Below are 26,099 nucleotides of genomic sequence, written 5' to 3'. Positions count from 1 at the left end.
ATCACTCAGAAAACAGTCAGCCAATCAGAAGAGAGGCTCAGAGCCTCCTCTCTTCTGATTGGCTCACCGACCTGTTGTTACTAGAGCTCCAGAGAGAAGCCTGAGAGAGGAGATGTGAAACTACACTGAGATGGTTTTTGGTTCTTAAAACCACAAATATATCTTCTTACGGATCAACACTTCAAATAAAGTAAGTAAAGTGTCACATATGGGACCTTTAATTGTCTCCATGACCTGTGCGTCACAGCCTCTGCTGCAGCGGCTGACTGTGCTGGTAACTGGGCCAGATACAGACTGAGACTCCTTTACCTTTGAAAAGCTCAGTTTTAGACTTAAAGGTCAAGAAAATTACAGACAATTCTAGATAATTTGCGATAATTTGACAATACTGAAAATGATTGTTTCGAATAAAAGCCTTCCCAGTAGCTGAGATAAAGACTTGAAACTGTACAGGTTATAATTTTGTAGTAAATATGCAAAACTGCAATAATAAACAGCATCAGTGTAGACGACTTTTCCTAAACTGCTCTCGGCTCCAAAAAGGTTGAAAAGTCGAGACTTTGTTAAATGACGTCCTGCAGCGTCACACAATCATTAAAGCTGAGAAACGACCCGACCTGACGGAGTGAGGTTTCCCTCGGCAGGACGGATGGATTTTAGGAGGAGGAGAAGAAAGAGCGAGAGAGAGAGCAGGCAGAGGTAGTCAGCTGCTTCTCATGGTCGTAAATTAAAATTGTCGGGGTGACGCTAACGCCGGAGCTAATGAGCAGCAGCAATGAAGATAAATGTTGTAAACATTCCCGGCTCATGTCAAGGTGAACTGATGGAAAAACCAACAACATCTCATTTAGGTTGTTTCAGGATCCTATAAGAGTTATGTGATGAGCATGAAAAGGCTGCAAACTGTTACACTGTGTCTTTGTGATGATCCTTTCATATGCTAATGTGTTTGAGCCGCAGCACGTTTCCAATTAGACCTGCTGAAGTTTGGTGCGTCAGTGCGACAAAAACACACACACAAAAAAAAACAAAAAAACAGAAACTTGTGGCTTCACACCTGCAAAGGTTGGTTCCTGGTCTGATAAACTGTCTGATAAACTGTCTCGCTGTCTGAAGTGAGACAGCAGTCGAGCCACTCGTCCTCACAGACTGAGAGGAGCTAATTATTCTCTGCAGAACTTGTTTGTTTTGTTCCCCCAGCTTTGCTGTAATCCTTCCTGTCTGCAGGACAGATATTTTATCTGGGTAGACTGGTAGATGCTACAGTTTACACATGTCCCCTAAACACCTCACATGCAGACTATTGGTATAGGCTATAATTTATACATGTCCCCTGAACGCCTCACATGCATACCATTGGTAGACGCTACAATTTACAGAGGTCCCCTAATCATCTCACATGCAGAATGTTGACAGAAGCTTCAATTTACATCGGTATAGGCTATAATTTATATGTCTCCTAAACAATTTAGACTATCAGTAGACTGTTCAGTTTACATATGTACCCTAAACACCTCACATGCAGACAATCGGTAGATGCTTTAATTTACGCGTCCCCTAAACACCTCACATGCAGACAATCGGTAGATGCTTTAATTTACGCGTCCCCTAAACACCTCACATTCATACCATTGGTAGATGCAACAATTTACAGATGTCCCCTAAACACCTCACATGCAGACTACTTATTTGTATTTATCCAATAATTTATTTTAAGATGAAATACCTGAAAACTAATGACACTCACTACAGCCTCAGTTGTTCTTTGTGTTAATTGCCAATTAGCGTATGTTAGCATGCTAACATGCTAAATTAATAAGGTAAATGTTGTATACCTGCTAAACATCAGCATTAGACCAGTACAGAGCCTGACAGCTCACAACAAGCAGCGGTTTTGTCTTGCTGTCTGTCAGATAAAATAAAAACCCTGAATCAGAGAATCTGTGATTTAGACTTCACAGCAGCAAGTGGGTCAGTCAGTGTTTGAGGCCTGGATGTGTTAAAGTGGGACAGCCCAAATAAATAATGTGTAAAAATACACTTACAATGCAGAAAAGGCTGCTGGAGCTTCTTCCTGCTGTCAGCTGCTGACAGAGAGAGACGGTCTCTGTTGGTTTTCCCTGTCGACTCAAACCACTGAGGAAAAAAAAAAAAAACTGAAATAAAACAGCAAAAAAAAATCAACGTTTTAACCATTAAATTAATTTACTGTTTGGTCTTAAAGTCAGATAACCTGCCAGTGAGTGAAACTATTTCACCTGTTTCACTGAGAGGATTTTGAAGAACCTTAGGATAAGACTATAACAGAGGGAAACGGCTTTGAGGGGAACAGTCCCTGTGTGCAGGTCCTGCTCTGGCCCAGTTTCTGTGGGTAAATAAAGCCAAGCGCTCGTGGTCTCTGGCTCCTGATACAAGAGCGATGTTGCGTGAGAGGTCGAGGCTTCGAAATGTGTCGAGTATAGTTGAAGTGTGTTATCATTTTCACATGTGAAGCCTCCCTTCTTCTCTCCATCCCGTGACTGCTTTTTTCGACTGTGTATGCAAAGTCCTCGTAGAGAATTGCTGCGTTTTTATATCTTCTGGTCTGTGACGCTGATTGACGTGTTAACGCCAGGGACTCGCCGCCTGCGTGCGCTTGTGCTTGGCGGTTTGCGGAACATCTCGGTTTTCATTTCGACTCGCACTTTGCATCGTGTCTTGTTTCTCTGTCTCTTAGATTTTACATGTGTGACACGTTTGGTTTTCCAGCAACAACAAAAAAAAACAAAAACAAATGGGAAAAGATCAAGATGGCATATTGACATCGTACCAGCAACATTACATAAAACTGACACCTTTCACTTTAGTTTCAATGTGTGAATATGGCCTGAAAAACATATAAATATTTGATTTTTTTAACCATTTTAGCAGCTGCATGTGGCGACAGTGGAGGCCACATGTCCTTTATGGTCAGAGAAGAAACCCAATGAAGGCTATAATTATATTATGTCAATAATTTAAAAGGTGAAGGGCTGTGTTCTTCCAGTGCTCGCTCTCTCTCTCTCTCTCTCTCTCTCTAAGTTATACATGTTTTTTTCTTCACCTTTCCCATTACTGAGGCCCAGTTGTCCCCCTCCTGCCCCTTATCTGTCACCAGAGAGAAGTATTCTCGGAGTTGAATGGCATCTTGGAGAGCCTGCCATAGTCCTGATCCCAGACTTGACTCTGCTGTAGAATGAATTTGGGACTGATCCTGATATTACTGCAGGAAGGATAAGAGTCTAAAGTACCTAAAACAGTTTTAGATTCCTCACAGTACAGTAGTGTACAGATACAGTGTATATTGAATGTCAGTGAGCACCAGCCGCCACTTTCACCCCACCTCCTCCTCCTGTCCAAGCTACATCGGTGCAGGGCCACTCTACCTTGTTCTAGTTCATAAGTACTGCATGTGTTAGTTTATAGTAAGTAAGTTAGCTAAACTGTTATTGTTGCAACGAAGCTGCTAAAGTGCAGAAGTTCTTCTTCTGGTGTTTGTTGTAGTTACAGAACAGCTTCAGGTGCATTACCAGAGGAGAGCCTGGTTTGCATGTTGCTGGGAAAGCCAGGACAGATTGCAGTATGTAAAATTTAAAGTTTCTTAAATCCTGTCTGGATTCTATATGAATACAAGAAACTTGAAATGACAAGTGTTAAAGAGGCCACGTTGTTTGTAAAAAAAAAAAAAAAAAAAAAGACTTTTGCTGCTCAAAACTAGCTCGTGTGCACATTTAAAATAAACCGGATTCTCTGGCCCGTCCTCGAACTGAGTCCTGAGTCCAAATGAACTAAGGCTCATATGGAAAAAAAACCTCATGTATAAATCTTACTCTACATGCATGTAACTGCTGAGTCTTTATTTATGATTTCAGCAGTTAGTTTCTCTCCTGTCACGTTGGTCTTGATTATAGGACTTCATGGATCCATTGGGTTAGGTTTTAATAATCCTTGAGTCCTTTTCAGATGCAGTCTCCCCTTTACAAAATGAAATGCATTAAGCTTTGGTTGGTTTACTTCCTCTTTAAATGAGTTTCCTCTGCAGGGCGCTTTGGTTCACGGCTCTTAGAGATGGGGGTAAGGAGCGTAGACATTCGGGGGTGAGCTCAGAGTTGAGCTAATGCTTTTTCATATCAAAAAGCCAGTTGAGGTGGTTCGGTCGTCTGATGTGGACGCTTCCTGGGTGTCCTCCATTAGAAGTTTTCTGGACAGGTCCGACTGGCAGGAGTAGACCCAGAGCTCACTGAGTTCTTCCCTTGGGAGCTGGTAAACGTTGCTGTGAAGAGGAACATCTGGACTACCCTTCTTACCTCCACTACGACCGACTCCGGATAAGCAGCAGAAGATCGATGGATGGTTTGTTTCAGTATCTTGAGAGAGCTAAACATCTGCTTTGTTGGGTCCAAACAGACTGGAGGTGTGAGTGCATTGATGACAACCTGCGTAACAGTCTGTTCAAACATCAGTTCTCTTGACACCGTCTGAAGGCGAGAAACACCCACATACATATTTCCATATCTGACTGTGTATATCCATAATGCAGCAGCTACTCTCCACACTCCACCGAGCTGATGTGCAGAACACGAGTGGAGAAAATGTTTCTGAACTGAAGGGCCGTTCTTAAAGCTGAGCACTTTACATAATCCCCCCGGGGCGGAGATGAGATCAACGCGCGGCCGTCTTCAGCGGGACGAGGACAGAATCTAAACGTTGAACCCAAAGCCAAGACTTTCAGAAGACAGCTTGGCGTCAGGCCTTGCTGTGTTGGCTTGTTTACTCAGCGGGCAGGCTGGAGGCTGACTGACGGTCGTGGCCTCGTATGTTTGTTCTTTTTGGCAGCTCCACCTCCTCACTGCTGACGCCAGGTGAGAGCTGGCATCGGGTTTTTTCGCAGGCCAAAGGACCAGCTGGCCGTGACACAGAGCCAGCAGCAGGACGGACACATCGGTGTCCTCAGGCTCAGACAGGTCTGCGACGGGACTGGACGGAGCTCAGAGAGTCAGCAGGAGGACTGTTGAGTCCATCGATTTCTGGCTGCCGGCTGGTTTCTGTTTCTCAGATGAATAATGTGGCACCGAGCAGCAGCCGAGTCAGGACAAGTCTGAGTTATATTTAGGAGAAAACAATACTGGTAGATTAGTTCTGATATTTATTTCAGACTTTGAGAATCAAGGAATGGAGATGGGGGGAAAAAAGCATTTTAATCAGGTGGAGAGCAGCAGTGAAAACAGTCCGACACATATGACTGTGAATCCTGATTGCACATCTTTACAAACTCATGCCGGTCGCCCAAACTTTGTTCAAACTCACAGAACTTTCTTTTAAATTCTGGTGGAGATCCCAGAGGTTCCAGTGATGCTAAATTTGTCAAGCTGAATTTTGGGGGATGTGTGTCTAAATTATGCAGCAGTCATCTAGAATATTTCCATTAGGTGGAATGATGATGAGGCCATAAAAAACACAGAGTCTTGGATGAATATTCAGTCAGTGGTCATATGTTTATTCTCATAAGTGTGATTCAGCTTCGAGAAATCAATTGGTTTTAACATAATTACTGCCTGACTATGTTCAGAAAAAGTTTTCTCTAGTGAAGGAAGTTACTACTGGAATTAGAAGAGTTCAGGGTGGATGTACAAAGTTCAGGACACTGAAGGTGAAGTTCACATCCTGAATTAGATTCCCTACCAGACCTTGGGTGGTCATGGTTACAATAATAAACACAAGGACGGCGTACCTACCTTCATCGCCATGGTTACTGCAATAACAGTCATGGCACTAAAAGTACTTAGGTTAGGTTTAGGAAAAGATTGTGATTTGGGTTAAAATTAGCATTCCCTCAACATTAGATGATCTTCGTTGGCATGGTTACAACAATAAACACGCAGACTGTACCACCTAACTTTGTCGTCATGGTTACTCCGATAACGATCATGGCTTGGTTAGGTTTAGAAAAAAGATGTTGATTTGGGTTAAAACGAGCACTTCCTCGCCATTAGACACTCTTTGTTGTCATGGTTACAATATAAACCACAGGCTTCACATGGGAATCGAACACACCGCTGTCCTGTGTCACGTTCATCCGTCCACCACCACCTCCTCCTGACGTGGACCTTGTCTCTCTTTACACTACGTCACCGACACTTTTCCCCTTTGCTCGTGTCACAATCACTACGACCAGTAGATGTCGCCTAGCAACAAAACATAACTATGGGTCATAGTAACCTGCTGCAGAGACGAACCTATGGGCTCGTTTCTTACAGGAGAGTCTCTCAATTGATTTAAAATGCAACAACCGCAGCAACTAAACAGCTGCAATGTATTTAAAGTACGTTCACTACGAGTGCTTGTTTTTACCATTAATATTCTTTTAAACTATAATTTGTCTCCGGTACAAAAGGACATATTTCTGAATAGACACCTGAATTCACCCCAGTGAACACGAGCAGCCAATGTGCTTCTGTTCATATTACGTTTATATGCATTTACATGAATAGTAAATGCATAGACATCCGCACAAGAAGTCTGTGCAGACATAATAAGATGGGCCCTCGCAGTTATAAAATAAAAATTATAATTATATATAAGTATGTTTTGGCTCCTCAGTCCAACCAAGAAATGACTTTCATTTTCCACAACTCTGCAGGCGACACATTTAACATCCGGATTATTAATATGAGCATATACTTTTTTATTGATGCATTTAATCCATAAAATTAATCATAAGTGTCATTTCGTTGAGGGATCTCTTCATCATGTGTGAAAAATATCTCCACACATGGTTTTGCTTTGAAATTTTGCTCATGTGGTATTTTGTTGTAGATTCCTGATCATGTTCACGTTCAATTAATAGAAATCCTGAATAAAAAGTAAAGATTAAAGAAACAGTTGTCAAAAACCTCCGACCTTTCTTCTAAGTTCCTGAAAACATTTTTTAAGCTCAAAACTTGTCTGTTAAATCAAAGGATATGATGGGTTTTTATGTGGTGTTTCCATTATTTTTGACCACCAGAGTGAGTGATTTCCAGAGTTGCGCTGATGGTTCTTGAACTTTAAGTGTCATTATCTCTGCAGTGAGTGTGTGATCTGACTGTCTGCTGCAGACACTGCGGAGTTTCAGCGTTGTCTGAAACAGTTCGGAGACCCTCAGTTCGCCCCGAGGCGCTTCAGAAGAAAATATGAAACAAACAGGAGTTTGTTTTCCCCTCTCTGACTGTTGACAGATGATCACTTCTTATTCGAGCTTCTTTCTAATCACACGCTCAACCTCGGTTTCACCTTGTTTCCTTCTCTGAGCTTCAAAAGACGGTGAAACCTTCGGAGACACGTGACCCGGGTTACACAGGAGTGTGTGTCGTTCTCTCATGATGAGCTTCGTGTCGGGCTCCTCTGAGGATCTGATTTCAATTAAAGAGCTTCAGTCTTTCCTCTTTTTCTGTTCAAATGCAGTTTGAGCTCAGCTGTTGAATGACTCAACCGATCAGTTTCCAGAGTTTGATTTGGAAAGCCTCCTCATGGCCTGGTCACAAGAAGCAGATGTTAAAAGCGCTGCAGTTATATTTTAATTCAGAGCAAGCGACTTACATGTGACTGTTATGTGCCGTTACATAAATGATTAATGAACCCCAGTTTGTCATGCTTCACATGACATTTTCATGGCTGTTCATCCATGTAATTATTTATCATAAATGTCACAGTTTTGTTTTCTTTAGGAGACTTTAACACCCCCCCCCCCCACCCCCCCACCCCCCCCAAGTCTCCAAAGTAGGCCATGTAAAAGGCATGTCTCCTTTAATTTGAGATATTTAAGCATTTAATTAAAAAAGGAAACTTTTCAGCGGGGCACTGAGTCATTCTGACTTCATCCTGAATTCAGTTTGATCACTGCGAGAAAGGGATCAGGAGAAACAGAGCAGCGACAGCAGGAGTCGTGAAGGATTTTACCTCGAGGGCGAAGCTGTTTATTGTCCGGGAAAGAGAGCGATGACAGTAAATAGAGCCTTTACTTTAAATAAGAAAATCAGAGCGCAGAGTGAACGATGATGGACGAGTGCTGTCTCCTCGGATGGATTTCCTCTTTCACCGTTCAGTCGGGCAGAAAGCTTGAGGCTGTCGCAGGATGACGAGCATCAATCACTGTCACAGGAAACACCCTGCGGCGGCAGAAAACGGGGCCCGTGTCCTCGGATGTAAAGATGCCCACACATGCGTGAATCTGTCCTCGGGGTGAGACCGGGTCTGGTCCAGCTCAGCGGGTCTCACCGGGGTAAAGTAAAGGTTTGGTGTTGAGGGTAATGATCGCTGTCAAGGCGTCATCTATCAACGCGCCGCTCGCCCACTGGGAGATGACAAGTGCATCAGCTGCTGCTGTCACTTCACAGCGGGCTGACGTCCAGGACCAGATCGCTTCTATTTGTCCCCCTGAGACCGGAGACCCGAGACCGGTTCTGATCAGAGAGTGAAAGAGATTCTTCAGTCGCCGCGACACTGCAAACAACCTCCAGCTTTATACATGTTTCTATGTCTCCGCAGCGGCGATATGTCAGTAACGCTTTGAGGGAACTTCTTCACATTTGGCACAAACGTCCATTTGGACCCAAGAATGAACTGATTTTATTTTGAGGGGTCAAAGGTCAAGGTCACTGTGACCTCACAACACACGTTCTTTGGCCTCTTAAAATGTGACATCTCAAGACCAACCTGAGGGAATTTCTTCACATTTGGAACAAACGTTCACACCCAGAATTTGGTGGTCAGAGGTCAAAGGTCAACTTCATGGTGACATCGAACTGTTGTGATGTGACCAAGCCATTATTCAACGCTGTAATTCAGGAAGTGACAATATTTCCTTCAACTTGGCAGGTTGGCGGAGGCAAACAATCGTGAAGTGGTAGTTAATTTAATTTTTCAAAAAACCTGCCAGTGAATTAAGTTTATTTCCACCCACTTTTTAAAAAAAAAAATGTAATTAAATATGTAAAAAAATATAAATGATGTTTTTAAATGAAATGATCTTTGAAATAATACGTTTCCCTTTACTGTTTTCAGTTGAGTCCTGAATGTTCGATAGTTATCATTAAAATAAAAAGTGTTAAAGTTTAAAAAGGAATTATTTGTCCTCCGCTGCAGTAGATTAATGATTGATAACAGATCTGTTCACATGTTCTGAGTGTCTGCCCTTGTTTCAGAATAAAAGCCTTGTGTGATGGTGGCTGATTAATTAATTAATGAATTTATTAATACATTCTTTTAGAGTGGAAGGGATAAAATCATCCACCCTCAGTTATACCTCACAGCGATGATGAGGTAGTAGTAATCGCACTGTGAGGATGGGTATGTGAGTGTGCTGCGAGCTCGTCAGCAGGGTTTCAAGTTAGGCTGCTAATTAAAATTGCAGTCCTGCGGTCGGGGGAAGGGCCTCCTTCACAAGCCACCAGCACGGCACGATCTCCTTTATTTTTTTTCTCTCTGAGAGTATTTGCAATTTATTTAATAACACATTTGGAACTCGGTGTGACTACAGCACAGCTTCATTTCACAAACCTGCAGTTATTATTGTGATTATTATCATTACTGCTGTAATTTGATGACGTCCAGTGTCTTGTGCACGAAGCTCGGTCAAAAAGCCAAACTGGAGTCATGATTGTGACGGAAGTCATGGTTGTTCAGTCTGCTGTGATGCTTCAGTGTGCCTCTTCTCAAGTTGAGAACTTTATACTTCACATCCCTGTTGATCCTTTTCTCAAAGAGGAGGTGCTGCCGATCCGCCCTCAACCTCACTGTGCTGTGTATTGATGAAGCCATGACGCTGTCCGTGGTGCTGAAGTGACAGATTTATACAAACTCCTCATTTGATTTTTAAATTGTCTCTAAAGCAAATTTCAACAGCTGTCCGGCCATCTTAAGAGACATGTTGTAGCAATGTTCAGAGCGACCTGTTTCCTGACGAAGTCAAGTAGCTGTTAATTGTTGCTTAGCGATCTTTGATATCTGCTGCTATGGCAACACGTTGGAATGTATATGGGCGCCGTAGCCGTCACTTCAACCGTTGCTGCTTAAAGTCCCTATTAGTGCCCTTTATGTCAGCAGGTGTGTCACCATGGTTACTGTAATAAAGGTCGTGGCTTGGTTAGCTTTAGGAAAACATTTGTTGTCATGGTTACAATATAAACTGCTGTTTTCACATGGGACTCGAACACCGCTCTCCTGTGTCATATTCATCCATCCACCACAACCGTCTCTCTTTATTCTACATCATCGACACTTTTCCCTTTGCCCCCGTCATAATCACTACGACAACGAGATGTCGCCTAGCAACAAAACCTGACTATGGGTCACAATAACCTGCTGCACAGACGACCTGTGGGCTCATTTCTACCTGTGGAGGTTTTCCAGTCACCTCCACTTGGTTGGAGCCCCACGACCAAGCTGGATTAATTGTATTTGTTCCCTCCAGGTGCTGAAATCACAGGATGGTTGTGTCTGTGGGTATCTGCGGAGCGCTGTGATCCGCCTCAGTGAGACTCAATGAGCATTAAAAAACAGCGGTGTGGTCCTTTAAATGCAGCAGCAGGGTGTGAATAGGTGGAGCTGATGTGTTTTAATGGAGCAGCAGCTCCAGAGCATCAATAACTGATGCTGCTGTTTATTCAGCCCCACAATGCATCATTAATGCTAATGGAGGGTCCCCACCATATTCACATGCAGCTGCAGTTATTTCAGCCTCAGCTGTAGTGTGTGTGTGTGTGTGTGTGTGTGTGTGTGTGTGTGTGTGTGTGTGTGTGTGTGATTTCAGTCGGTGATCAGTCACCACCGTCCTGTTTAAACCTCATATCTGACAGAAGTCGCAGGGTTTGGATTTTGAGTGGGAGACTGATGCTCCCATCATGCTCTCTGATTGAACACAGCAGTTCTTTCATCCTGACATGAGCTGGTTTTGTCAACCCTTCCTCTCCCAGTTTTAATCTGTCTCCAAAATAAGATGCAGAAAACTGTAGAGCTTGTTTCAGAGGTTTTTCTGAAGGGATATGGAAGATTTGAAATACCTAAAGTTCAACCAGTCAAGCAAAGAAATGAAGTGAAATTCAACAAACGTTAATCTAGTAACAATTATTTAGCTCTTTAATTTTATTTAATTTCATTTTTTATACTTTATTGTGTCAGTTAATGTCAAGGAAACATACATTTCTTGTTATTTAAATATTTTGACACAAACTTTTTTGCCTCATAACTTTGACAGTTTTGACTTTAAGTGATTCCTTAATTACAAGACTAAGATAAGGAGAAAACCTCAAAATACTTAAGGGAACATTTTAAGTAAACCTTAAAGTTGTTTTGTGCAACTGTTTTTCTTTTAAGGAAATCGTAACTCAGGTTTTCAGGAAAATCTTAACTTGCAACCGGCCTCTGAATGTCACCGCTGCTTCCTGAACACAAACAATTCAAAAGCTCATAATAACATTTGGCTGCTGCCCAAAATAAATAATAAATCTTAATGAGTTCAGCAGTCCAAACACAGAGTCATATTCCTGCCTGACGAAAAATGAAGCTTAAAAAGTGTTCACGGTTTAGATTCTGTAATTAATCATTTCCTCATACATTATAAATTATTTCATCCATCTGCACTTCATCTGCTGTTAATCAGAATGTTAATTTTTATGACCTGCCCCACCCGATCCGCTGATTAACTACAGTGCCCGTGGATATAACTACGACCCATGCATCACTACTGCACGCAGTGTTTCTTGTCGGCAGGTCTGAAGAATAACTTCTCTTTAAATGTTTTAGATAATGTCTAAAAGGGCTGTTTCTCAGAGTTTCTGAATAGTTAACTTTTTGGACAAAACTCGTTTCATGTCAAATGGAAACGTGCACTAACTTTATCCATCAGATAAACAGCTGAGGAAACTTTTAAAGTGTCTAAAGTGTAAAAAGTCAGTAAAGCATCAGAGGCTCAGATGTGTTGTTTGTGTTCAGCTCTGATGGAAATAAACCTAAGCTCCTCTCTGATGTGTTAAACCTGCGGCGCACTGATAGTGTCAGCTCTCCGACAGGTTTGTATTTACTGTACAGGCCTTTAATTTGCCTCCTGTCGCCGAGCGAGTCGGGCTGAGTGACATTTGTATTGCTGTCAGGCCCGCTGTCATCTGTCTTCCTCCCTCCTCCTCCTGTGAATCCTGATGAGGGTTCGAGCGGCACTCAGCCCAACACCTCGGTCTCTGACTGAAGTGAAATCAATCAGCCCTTCAATCCTTCTCTAAAGCACCATTATCCAGCCCCGCCGGGCCTGTCGGCCTTTCTGCTGCAGGATCTATGACCTGATCCGCCTCCCTAATTCACATAGGAGAGCGGTTAACTCAACTCGGACAAAAAACTGAACAACAGGAAGTCGAGGAAGGTCAGGATTTAAGGTTCAAACTCAATCTGTTTTAAATCTCTCAAATACACTGTGGGGTGTTTGGGGGAGAGACAGTGTACAACATTTAAAAGTTAATCTGAAAACACTGTTTTCTCACTTCCTGTCTGCAGTTAGTAGAGTTGTATGTACGACTAAATCAACAAGCCTCAAATACCAGGAAGTAAGATTGTGCTTTTCCACAATGAAAATATAGTGTTTCTTTTTCTGGCTGGTGTGTAGCATTTTCTCGTAGAAATTACATTTATATTCCACTAATTTACAACAACATATTACAGATTGAATGTTTTATCAATGTAACACATTTTTCCTCTTATAATGTCTAGTCGCAGCTCTACTTTGCCATTTTTTCATTCACTTTTAATCTGCTGTCAGTATATCGCAACGCTTCCTGCACTGATGCTTCAAATTAAAAGCCTTCCAGTAAATCAAAGGACACGTTCCATCCCTTTCCTGTTATGCTTTTGTTGTGAAACATCTGCAGGAAGTGTTGAGTTTTGACTGTGATCAAAAAAATGGCAAAGTAGATGCAACTAAAAAGCTGTTATTCTAATACTAAGAATTTACTGTATTTTAATATTTTCTTGCTGAAATACAAGAGTTTTATATTGTAGGTAAATGTACAGACAAAATGATACTGGATTATATATATATATATATATATATATATATATATATATATATATATTTATTTAACTTAAACAACCTTGATACTTCTGTGTCCTCCTGTGTTTTGTTGACACATCCATCCACCACAACCTCCTCCTGACGTCACCGACACTTTTCCCCTTTGCTCCTGTCATAATTACTACGACCACTATATGTCGCTTAGCAACAAAACATAACTATGGGTCATAATAACCTGCTGCACAAACAACCTATGGGCTCCTTTTTTACGGGAGGACAGTCTCGAGAAATCCGGTTACTACTTTGCAGGAGTGTGTTTGAGCAACATGATGCTCTGTTAATTGCCCTGGATGAGACTTATTTAAATGATGTCACCTGTCTGGTTTAAAGGACATTATGTGTGACTGCTGCACCTGTATTTTTATTATTCTACTAACGGTCAACGCCTCCGTGTCTCCACAGATTCCTCAGATCAGCTACGCCTCGACCGCTCCAGAGCTCAGCGACAACACCCGCTACGACTTCTTCTCCCGCGTGGTTCCTCCAGACTCCTACCAGGCTCAGGCCATGCTGGACATCGTGACGGCGATGGGCTGGAACTACGTGTCCACGCTCGCCTCCGAGGGAAACTACGGCGAGAGCGGCGTCGAGGCCTTCGTCCAGATCTCCAGAGAGTCGGGTAGGAAACCTTGAGATGTTCTCCACCAGAATCTGAGAGTTTGTTTGACCTTTAAACACGGTGGGGTTTTTTTATTTTCTGAGCTGCTTGGTTGTTATGTTAAACTAGTTGTGCCTCTGCTCGGAGTGTGTTGTTGAGTGAACAGGAAGAGAGGTCATGTGACCTTCTCTTGATGTGATTACAGAGGAAGTTGACACTGTTTTCTTCTCGGCTGGTCACTGTGAGATAATCACACCCGGCTCTCGCTGATTAAAAAGTTTTCGCACCCAGACGAGCTCTGACATTAATTAGATTGGAAGAGGCATGTTGAAATGCATCAGTGGTTTCATGTATGTTGGAGATCAGTGGCGTGTGTGTGTTTATGAGTGTGTGTGTGGTTTCGGAGTTCAGCTTCCTCAGCATTGCTGTAATTTGTAGATGAATCAGAGGCTGGAGACCCGCCCATCTTCTCTCAGACCACTTGCATGTTGAAGCATTCAGCAATGATCAAAAGAAAACAAACTTTAAAACACGTCAGCCGAGAAGTTCACGCTGTATCTGAAGGAAACTACCTCTATGTCTTAAAACAGTATCCAGAGGTCTGTTTTGTTTGTACAAATGAGTGTCAGTGAGCAGAAAAGTGGGAAAACAAAGCAAATCTTTGACGCTGTGAAGTCAACAGCAAAGAAAATCGTACATTTCATATGTGTATTTTATTTCTGAACTACTTGTTACCTTCCCTTCATTATTTGACTGAAGCTCCATAAGCGAAAAACACATTTTAGATGAGTTTTGACAGTTTCACTTTGATTTACCTGAACAGATTTAATGTAATGCAGATTTAGATGCATGTTAAAGTTGAAAGGGCTTATTCTTAATATTGTTCTTTAGGTTAAAAATGCAAAACCTTCAGCAGCAGGAATTGGCTCCATGTAGTAAATCTTCCGTCTTCAGAGTATTATCCTCAGACACGCTGGGATCTAACTGATGAGCGGTTCCCTAGAAACTTCTATAAATTTATGATGTACTGTCTGAGTGTTGTTTTTTTTTTACCTCAAGAAAATCTCCAAACCACATTTCCTCTGGATAATGTAAATAAATTCAGTGGTGTCGGCCGGATTATAACAGAGAGCCGTCAGTTTATTTAAGAGGCCTGATGGTTGTCAGATTATCAGAAGAGGTTTTGTTGTGTATTCTGACTATAGACTGTAAATAAAGATGGACGTAGCCTCTATGACATCATCCATAGTTTTGAAGAGCGGTTTTGAAGCTCAGAGTGAGCTGCTCCACCGTTGCTATCTTGGCAGTTTGTGACTCCGCCCCTAACTCTCTGCTAATCCAAAAATGGTCAAAGAGGAGGGGCATTTGTGGAGCTGAGACTTCGGTGCATGTTGGTTTGTGGAAAGCATACGCTCACCCACCTGTCACTCAAAGAGGCCACGCCCTCAATCCTCCATAACTGTAGTCCTTAATAAAATGTAAACAGGTGAGTTATATAAACAGGTGTCATGAAGGAGGAAATTCGTTTCTGTACCAGGTTGTAAACATGTTTTTTTCTGCTATAAAGTTGGACATTTTAACATGGGAGTCTATGGGGACTGACTCACTGTTGGAGCCAGACTCTAGTGGCCATTAGAGGAACTGCAGTTACCACTTGATTCTGACATGACTAAATGTGGGCTTGGGCTGATATTTGATAATATAAAATATCTTGATATATCCGGCCATATATGATATTTTTTATTTGATTCTTTTTCCGGTTTTGCCTGACAGTCCAACGCTTATCTCACGGCTTCGTTTACTCTACATCGTATCATGGTAGCATCGCTTCAACCCGAAACACAATATCGTACATCGTGATATTTTGGATATCGCTCAAACCCAAATAAATGCAACATTTTCCATTTTTGTCAAATCTCTCCTCGGGTCTCATCTACACTAGAACCAGCACTGACTGCCGCCATTGCTCTCCAGCTGTTACAGAAGCAGAAAGCAGAGCAGTTGACGTCCACAGATTTGTTTCAGTAATATAGATCATATATATATATATATATATCACTGTATTGATTATATGTCTGAGGTCTAATGGGCATCATGTTGCAGCTCACGTTTCCTCTCCCAAATGACAACTCTGCGGAGTTAGTTTGTTATAACAGAAACACCCGTTTGTCTGCAGCAACATCAAGTTACTGTGTTAATAAAAACAACAAGCAGAAAACGACCTAAAGAATTATATAGATAAATATAAAATAAGGTTTTTCATCTCTTGACTGTCACACTCTCTGCTTCTTTTCATCAGAGGAAACCTGGTTTATAACCTTACTGCTGTAACACCTACATATTTACCTGGGCCTGTGACGGCGCTGTAATCTGTGTGTAAACGGCAGCAGCAGCAGTAATCGTGAAGAATGGCGGCGATTGAGGCGTTTAAAAGCGTCAGATTAATAACGAGACGCTGTGCAGAGAGCAGCTGTGGCTCCTCTGTGGGATCAATGAGCTTTCATCTCTGCTGCTGCTGCTGCTGCTGCACACACACGCACACACACGCACGCACACACACAAACACACGCACACACACACATACACACACACACACACACGCACACACACGCACGCACACACACACGCACACACACACGCACGCACACACACACGCACATGTACACACACGCACACACACGCACGCACACACACGCACACACACATGCACGTAAATGACTTCATTAGCAGACTGGAAACGTATTTATAACAACAGGACAGACGTCTGATGGTGTGAAGCCTCTCAGCTGCTGCAGGAGTCGCCGGCTGCACCGTTGACGGAGCAGCCGTTGATAAAGAGAGATGTATTGATTAGAGCTGATCGCTGATTAGCTTCTAATGGGTGGATTATGGGGAAGCACTCACTTCACTGAACACACAGTTGTCTTGATTAAATTATCCAACACTTTATCTCAGCCCAGCAGAAGATGAGTCATTAGGACGAGTTTTAAAAATATATATATTTAAACTCCTGGTGTGAAAAACCTCAGTGATAATTAGCCTCATAACGATTTCCCACCGCAGCTGTTTAACTGTTTCAGCTCGTTCCCTCCGCCGACGCTCTGCCGACGCTCGCTGGACGTTTCTGTCAAAGTTCCTCTCAAAGAAATGAGTTAAAATATTCAGAAACTCTCCGGAAGCTCGTGTACGTTTACTCCTCGTTCAGAAGCTCTGAAGAGAAGAAGTGACGGAGCTTTAGAAAGCATTAGAAGGAGAGCCAGGAGGAGGTGGGGTGGGGGGGAGTTAGAGAAGGGAATTGGCAAGAGGAGGAAGACAGGAGGAGGTAGAGGAGGGAAGGAGGGAGAGAGGAGGAAAGGAGGAGGTGGAGGAGGAAAATGATCCAGCTGCTGAGACGTTACCAGATGTTACTGATGTGTGTAACCTGAGGTCCGCAGAGACCTGCACTAATGGCTGCAACATAACACCGGATCGCTTCCGCCGCCGCCCAGCGAAGCCCGTCTCCATGACAACGGTTGCAGATGCGGCGTGCAGAGCGGCTCGGGGACAGATGGATGAAACTGTGTGATCTCCCCGCTGAGCCGAGCCCTGCGGCACGTGAAGGTGTGTGTTGACCTGCAGTGGGCGGAGCTCCGGGGACAGTTGACAGGTGGAGCGAGCCTCTGTGTGTGTGTGTGTGTGTGTGTGTGTGTGTGTGTGTGTGTGTGTGTGTGTGTGTGTGTTGAACATCTTTAAAGGGACAGTTTACTGGTCGAGTCAAATGTCTCCTTGTTTCCATCACTGCGTCTTGTCCTCACATCTTAGCCACGCCCACATGAGAGCCTCCTCTCCTCTGATTGGCTCACTGACCTGTTGTTACTAGAGCTCCAGAGAGAAGCCTGAGAGAGGAGATGTAAAACTACACTGACATGGTTTTTATATCTTCTTATGGATCAACACTTCAGATAAAACACAGAAGAAGAAGATAAGGAGCTTTGATGTTCTGTACAGTTTGAAAATACACAAAGTAAAAATAAAAGTCAAAGCCCAATCTCATCCAAAGATCCGAGCTCCAAGAAGGGTGGAGGTTTATTGGATGTCAGAGATCACATGACGCCGTCTCATTGGAAAAATCTGAAGTATATTCACGTGTCTGTGCAGAAATCAAATCAAATCTGCATTAAATCCAAGCTGCTCATCTACATTTTGAAGCGGCACATGTTCTTGTTAATCATTTTTCCATCTAGATGCAGCCATTGTTGCTTCTTCACCGTCTTTTCAGCCTCCTGATGAAAACCAGCAGCTCAGAGCGTTGCTGCCTCTCCTCGCTGCTCCGCCGAGCCGCCGCCGCCGCCGCTCCACCCAGCTCATAATCAATTAGCGACAACTGGACCAGAACCATGAGGCAGCTCGATTCCTGTCCGGGGGGTGGGGGGGGCTACAGTTTGTTGTGTCAGGAGCCCAGGTGAGGCGACTTGTAGGTGGCTCTCTCTCCGTCCTGTGCCGGACCAGCTGGCAGATGACAGGAGAGTTTCCCTGAGGGCAGAGTCAGTGACCTCACTGGTCACAGATTAAAGGAGCATTTACATAATATCGCTGCAGAAAGAGTCACTTCTCCCCTGGAAGTTCTTCGCCTGAACTCCTTCACCCTTCAGTAACATTCAGGAAAATATTTAAAAAAAACGTCTTTAAATAATCATTCCCTCCGTTTAGTAATCCCATCGACCGGAGATTAAATATCTCTTCTTGTCCGTTTGCCTTTGAAGTCTTTGAACTCTCCATCGGCCGCAGGGTCTCTCCTCCACAGAGCCTCGACCTCCCGCGCGCTCAGCTGAGTCACCGTCACCGCCGCGCATGCCAATACTCACACACTCACGCCGGTTTCCAGGGTTTATTCAGTGTCGATTCCAGTTAACAGACAGGAAACAGATGGAGACGACACAGCTCCGTGCCTGTAAATATTCGCCATATCGGCTTGTGTTTTCCCGGCCCTACGTCGGGCCTCTCTCTGTATCCATGGTGCCAGAAACAGGGTCACAGGTTAGAAACCCATTTCTCTCTAGTTCATGTATTCCTCTTCTGATTTTTGATCCTGATTGAGAGAATTGAGTCAAAGTGACGGTTCACTACTGATTCCGACTCAGCTGCATTTTTATCCAGTTTCATTTGATATATTTCTGACACCTTTTTAGATTTAAACCTTATATTTTAACTGGATAAAGGATTTTAATGATCAGATGTAGTTTTAGAGTTGTTTTAAGGACTTTTCTTAAGGTCTGACGACCTTCTCCCCGATCGTGGGACTTATTTTACCTTGTTTTTCCATTTCAACAATCGTGTTGTTTTGCGAGTTGTTCTTGAACTGAGGTCAGATATAGTGGCAGTGTGTGTGTGGGCTGCAAACACGAGAGACGATATCTACCAGCTGAAGTCAGACCTCTCCGTAACCAGCTAAAGCATATCTCCCATAGTTCCCAGCGGCCCGATCTCCCTCCACCCGGGCGTCTCGGCCGGTCTCGGCCTCTGCTGCCGCCCTTCCCTCCCTTCCCAGGTCTCTATGCACGTCAGCAATGGGTCGGTCCTGCAGCCGAAGAGAGTGGCCCCTCTGGATGCAGGGGCATTGTGCACCACTTCCAATACAGCAATACGATACAGTTGGCATGGCAATCAATCAGATAACGGATCACTCAAAGCCAAAAATGTGAACCTCATGGTGGCACAAGAGGAAACGTGAGTCAATCGATCCAATATTTGTTGAGATATTTCAGTTTGGAGAGTGGAGGCCCGGTGGAAACGGTTCTGCTGGAGGCGTGGTGAAAAAAAAAAAATGACAGCATTGACCAACACATGAGAATTTGAGTCTGTAAGACTCAGAAGTTTGTCTGCAATTTGCAACCAACACAACACTGTCACTACTTCTGATCATTGATCAATCAGCAGTGGAAAAGAAACCTGAGCATCGAGCAAGACGGAGGGTTAATCCAACTTCCTTTTGGAGGGCGGCACTTGCAGAAGTTCTCAGATTCTCTTTTTTTATCTCAGGAGGTGTTTTATTTTCACCTCCTCGCTCTGTGAAGTCAGGAAACACTGAAGGGAAGCAGCAGGAAACACGCTGGAGGAGGAATGGCTTCGGGATACTTTCAGGGACCCGCTGTTAAGTGGGAAAACTGCTTTCACTGATGTGTTTTCCTTGTCTATGGCTGAGTCACACTGTGCAGACTCAACGCTCAGGTCTCTGCTCCGAACCGGGAGGAGGAGAAAGTTGAAGTGAAGAAACTACAGCAAAGACAAAGGAGAGAGAGTCACACACTGTAGTTCATGTTGTCACACACCGTCCCGCTGCTCCAAATACTCACTAGAGCACCAAATGTGGATTAATCCGCCGCTGAAAATAGCCCCCAGCAAATGCACTTTTTGCTTCTGTTTACGTAAGATTTGATGAGAACTACAGTGACCAGCTGTCTTAGGAAATTACTGAGCTTTTTTTTTCTTTTGTCAAAATGAAACTATGTATTTGTGAGTTGTTTTTACCATAAAACTTTATAAATTATATCATATATTAGTTGAAATTCTTGTAATTTCTTTGCTATTTTTGTGATTTTTCTTTCCTGTGAAAGTTGATGAGGCTAATCCAAAGTTAGTAACGATTCAACAAAGCCACATTTCAGCTCAATGAAAGTTGAAAGAAGTAAGAGAGAAAGTGAGCTTGTGGAAGATGCTCGGTGACAGAAGAACAGCAGGACTGACTGTTTGATCTCTGAGAAAAGAAAGCAGTTGTTGTGCTTTCGTTGCCGCTGTCTCGCCGCCGCTCGGCTCAACCAGGAGCTTCCCTGCCAGGAGAACTGGGATCCTCCTGTTCTCTCGGCGGGAAACTCGGGGGGGGCCAACAGCAGGCTGACTCCTGTTTGAACTCCCATGTGATGACGCCCGCCGCCTCCCAAAGCTAAATTCAGCTCCGCAGCTGTTGATTACACGTTCATCTTCAAAAAAAAAACCCCACACACAGGTGTTGGTTCGGCGTCTGCTGGTCGTTAGCGCGGCTCGTGTCTCGTGTCTCGTGTTTCCACGGAGCTGCTCTTTGTTTGTTTGTCTTTCCGCTGTCGTTTCTTCGTCATTTTGATGCTGAACAATTCGTGGTGATCACAGCTGCTCGGTGACAGGAGGAGCTCCGTGGCAAGTTCAAGAGTTTAAAACATTAAAACCCGCTGAATAATGAAGGAATTACAATCGACACGTGGTGCATTCACAACCTTCAGGAAAGATCACGACTTTCCCCTCTGAACATTGATCAAAAAACGTTATTTTCATTTGTAACGGAGATACCAAAGAAAATGTTTGTTTATGGGGAGTTTAAACGAAACTTGACTTAGAGAAGAGTTTAACACAGTGAAGTTTGAACACACTGAACATGTTTCATTTACAGTGACATAACTTTATTTATACATCATGTAGAGACGAGCTGAGAAAACCAGTTTAAAATACTGATGTTTATTTTCAGTAATTTACAGACAAACACAAAAATGAGTTTAGTTAAAGAAAATATCTTTGTATGTAAATTATAGTTTTATTTCTGACATTTTTAATTTGTATTTGTTTATAAGTGTTGAACAAACAAATGTTTTCAGTGATTATCAACGTCAGAAAAAGTCGACAAAAATTAATCAAAATTTAACCTTTTTAATATTCAAAGTCTTAAATGTTTGTGTTTTTGTGGTAATTTATACACTTTCTTGTGTGAGCTTTTTATAAACATTTTTCTGTTGAGCTTTACAGGCTCTTGTGCGTCTGCCTGTCATTGGGTAATTGGCTCTAATTCAGCCTTTGTGTTCAGCAAACTGGCTAACCGCTGTGTTTTACAACCAGGCTGTAAAACGCCCTGATAATGACATGTGATGAATAAAAAGCAAACTCTTCCAAAAAAAAGTCAGTAACTGTTAAAATGACTCATTTCACAAAATTATTTTCTATCACAGGCAAAAAAGCAAAAAAAATTTGGGATGAAGTTGTTCTTATTATTCCTCCACAAATCCAGATGAAATAACTTTGTGAAACTGCCGTGAATTAGCAGCAGCAGTCAGTCAATCAATCAATCATCCAATTATTCAATCATCAATCGTGAACACGGAGACGACGTGATTTACCTTTTAACGTTTGATTTTTCATTAAAGTGAAAAGTTGCAGAAAACATTTATTTTCATTCAAACAGTTTTCAGTCAAATATGGCAAACTGTTCTCTGTGTATGTGTGTGTGTGTGTGTGTGTGTGTGTGTGTGTGTGTGTGTGTGTGTGTGTGTGTGTGTGTGTGTGCGCACGTGAAGCAGATTAAATGGTGGAAGTGATGGTGTTGTATTTTCACTGACGTTCTGTCGGCTCAGTCGCTGTGGAGAAAGTCTCCCCGTCTTTTCACTTCTTGAGACGTGTGAAAGCCTGCAGAGATAATCTGCTTTTCTTTCTCCTCTTTCTCTGCGCTCCTCATCCTCTTCCATCTTTCCTCCTCTCCGCTTCTTTATCCCTTAAACTCTTTTTGTCTTCCTCACTCTCGTATAAGACGTAAATACTTTCAGTCTCACCTCACCTGTCTCTTGGTGGTTTTCATTTTCACCTTTTAACTTTTGTCATTCAAGGAGGAAAGTGTCATGTTTTCTTGTCATCTGTTATTTATTTCTTATCATATTTGCTGGAGAGCAGCATCTTCCTGCTCTGCATGCCGTATGAAGGGTGGATGAATATTTCATGGTCTGGGATTCCTTCACCTTTCCTCCCTCGAGATCAAGTTAGCAGAGGAAAATGACTCATCTGTAGTCAGCAGCTCACCTTTCCCCAAACAAATGAAATGCTCGCCGTCCATTAGCGGCGGCCAATCGAACACGGCGAGGAGAGGAGACGAGAACATGACAGACTGCACTCAGAGGAAACAAGCCTGTCAAACTTTTATCAGACAGAAAGAAGAAAATTAAATAAAAAGAAGAGGACAGTAATAAAAGACCACAAACGGAAACAAGAACACTTTATTGAAGTTGTTTCCAGAAATACAAGTCAAACTTTGCAGGAACAATTTTCTTTCCAAGATAAAAGAACACTTTGGGATCAGCCCGTCGTGGCAAGGTGAAGAAAGGATGAAGTTTGAGCAACTGGTGCTTTATTTCCAGTCAGGTGACTTTTTTCTTTTGGGGTGTCAAACAAACGGAGGTGGAGTTTAAGATATACAGTTGGGTTCCTTTAAAGATCCACATTTTCTTCTTCATCTGTGTTTTTATTTGAAGTGTTGATCCATAAGAAGATATATTTGTGGTTTTAAGAACCAAAAACCATCTCAGTGTAGTTTTACATCTCCTCTCTCAGGCTTCTCTCTGCAGCTCTAGTATCAACAGGTCGGTGAGCCAATCAGAAGAGAGGAGGCTCTGAACCTCTCTTCTGATTGGCTGACTGTTTTCTGAGTGATCCAATAAAAATATAGGAGACTTCAGGTAAAAAAGAGAAACAAAATCCTGTAAAGGTTTGGGTGGTGGGTCCAGGTGGGCGGGGCTTGGTGACTGATTTGTTGTGACATCACAAAGTTCCAGAAGTCCTGACGGCTGGTTTTAAGGCTCAGTTTCTGAATACAGGCTGTGTGCATTTCTCTGTGGACTGAGGCTTTGATACTTTCACAGTATTAATATAGAAGCTAGAGCTGATCTATAATCACACTACACATGGGAATTTTTTTTATACAATATGGGACCTTTAAAGGCTGCCGCCAGAATTTTCCAGTTCAGGTTTTTGAAGACCTTTTGCCCAAACAGTAAAGAAAATTCAATGTTTTTCATTCTGGTCAAAGGAAGGAGGAGGAAAAATCTCAACGCACACAAATTTCTTTTCAGTTTGATTCCCAGTTGCCAGTTTTTCCAGGGAAACTCAAACTTCCATAGCCGCCCTGCAGCCTCTCAGTGACGTGGAGTTATAATCCAGAATAATAATCTGCAGCCTCTTTGTGGCGCGCAGTGAAAGAATCAGATGTGAAACAAAGATCGCATTGTGAGGCCTTTCCTTCTGCATCAGAGTCCTCTCAGTGCGAAGGAGGGAAGGAGGGAGGGAGGTTTAAGACGAGCTGCTTCCACTGAATACATCATCAGCTGCAGGAAACCCTGAGAGCTTGTTAACAACAACGAGGATCCACGGAAAGACAAACTGGAACAAAGGTTTTCTTTTTCGGCGCCTCTGTGCAGAGAGAAATCCCACGCTGTCTTTGTGACCCTCTGGTTTCACTGTGTAGATCTGTGTGTTTTTTAAAAGACAGAAAACCTCATGTGTAGGACTGAAGGTGATCAATCAGTTACTACAGAGTGGTGGCTACATCTCCAATCAACAGGAAACAAACACAGAATGTATTTTACAGTCAGTATTAAGAAGATACAGGATCTAAATCAAACTCAAGAGTTGTTGGAAGTTCTTTTCTTTTCTCTTGATGGAGCTAGGCTAGCAGTTTCCCCTTACTTCCAGTCTTTGTGCTAAGCTAGGCTAAACACATCCTGGATCCATCTTTGTACTGGACGCAAAGAGACGATTAGCTCGACAATTTTAGCTCGCTAGCAAATAAATGTTTGCTAAAGGTCCGTGTTAGGGGTTTGAAGAATGAATTATAATATCTTTAAATTGTCATAGATCAATTCGGACAGTGTGTACTGGTGGTTGTGCTCATGTTGTGGATATTGTGAAGCCCTCTGAGACAGACTTCAGATTTTGGGCTTGTCTTTGCAGCATGGTGTTTTAATTTGACAGAAATTGACTTATTGATCTACATTTACTGTTAAAAAAAACACCCAAAACATTAATTAGCGTGTTGAGAAAAAAGCATTTGCAACAGTAATTAATGTTTATTATATTACAATCAACTTACTGTCCTTAAAAACAGTTAAATAACATTTTAGTCATCCATTGTCATTTTGTCAGACTTTTAATTACTACTTTGCTGAATGCAGTTTTTCAAATTTTGCATTTTATTTCCAAACATAACCTCATGAATTATGATGCATTGTTTTAACATTTTAATCTAAGTGAGCCCTCACACCAGAGCTGTAATGATGCCTTCGAGAAAATCTTCAAACAAACAGTTAAGGGCAGGAAATATTTATATAATCTTCTTACCTGTAATTGTAAATATTACAGTATAATTTCCCATATTCATGCGGTTTCATGAAACATAATACAATCAAAATGATGTAGGCTTTACAGCTAAATGCAGTTTGTCTTGTAAAAAGTTCTGAATGTCATGAAACATGGTGGATGACTCCTTGTTTGAAGAACTTCCGCATCAAAAAGAAACGATCGCCCTCCATCAGCAGACGATTCTCTAGAACAGGGATTAATGATTTTCTTCCTGCTGTCATGGACGCACAGAGCAACCTTGAGAAGTCTCACAAAGGTTCTGACTGAGTCACGGTGATGAGCCGTTGCTGTGGATTTCATCACCCACTCCCACAGTGGGAAGACAGACCTGCCCCACGCCGCCCCTGACGGTTCATCCAGCAGCAGCAGCAGCAGTGTCTCATGTGCACACAGAGGGTAACGAGCGAAGTGCATGTGACGCTGCACAACGCCCGCAGGCTTCAAACACAAGGAAAAGCCCCTGGAAACGATGAAAGACAGAAAAAGAGAAAATCAGAGCTCGGTTCATTTTCATCTCACATGGAGGAGGATTGTGCAGGAGTTACTCATGACCTAAACCTGACCCTGAACCTGAACCTACCGTGAAAGGTCCATAATGGTGTTTTCACAGTCCGACTGAACTGCTTGAATTTAATACATGAATAATATTTTGGACAGAGATACGAATTTACTATTTTACCTGTTAAAAACCCTTGTGTCATCTTTGACATCCCTTATGCTACAACATTAAAAATATTGATTAATAGACTGTTAATTCAAGAGCAGGAATGAAGTAATTTGTGCTCACAAATGTGTTTTTTCCTGCCGAGCTCAGAAGTTTACATCTGGATCTGATACACAACTTAGAAGATTATTTGTAACGGAACACCAAATTTTTAGGTGAGCAAAAGTATTAGAACAGATAGACTTAAAATAGATTAAAGTGTATAAGACTTAATATTTATTTGCAAATCCTTTGCTTGCAATAACTGCATCAAGCCTGTGACCCGTTGACATCACCAAACTTTTTCATTCTTATTTTGTGATGCTTTTCCAGGCTTTCACTGCAGCCTCTATCAGCTGTTGTTTATTTTGGGGGGTAACTCCCTTCAGTCTCTTCTTTAGCAGGTAAAATGCTCTATAGGGTTTAAGTCTGGAGATTGACTTGGCCAGTCTAAAACCTTCCACTTCTTGCCCCTGATGAACTCCTTTGTTGTGTGTTTTGGGTCATTATCTTGCTGCATGATGAAGGATCTCCCAATCAGTTTGGTTGCATCTTTCTTTAAA

General features: G+C 42.5%; 1 protein-coding gene across 1 annotated transcript in view; it reads left to right on the top strand.

Annotated features, from left to right (window-relative positions):
• grm8b (glutamate receptor, metabotropic 8b) overlaps positions 1-26,099 on the top strand; it is a 122,402-nt gene that overhangs the window by 27,337 nt on the left and 68,966 nt on the right. Inside the window, exon 3 of the mRNA XM_023419924.2 lies at positions 13,517-13,733. Coding sequence (XP_023275692.1) covers positions 13,517-13,733 — 217 coding nt within the window. The remainder of the gene's footprint in view (positions 1-13,516; positions 13,734-26,099) is intronic.

Source organism: Seriola lalandi, unplaced genomic scaffold, assembly GCF_002814215.2.
Source record: "Seriola lalandi dorsalis isolate HSWRI2012SDOR001 ecotype SW California unplaced genomic scaffold, Sedor1 jcf7180002054614, whole genome shotgun sequence".
NCBI classification, from domain to species: Eukaryota; Metazoa; Chordata; class Actinopteri; order Carangiformes; family Carangidae; genus Seriola; species Seriola lalandi.
The sequence above is the reverse complement of the archived record's forward strand: the minus strand, read 5'-3'. Positions and strand labels throughout refer to the sequence as shown.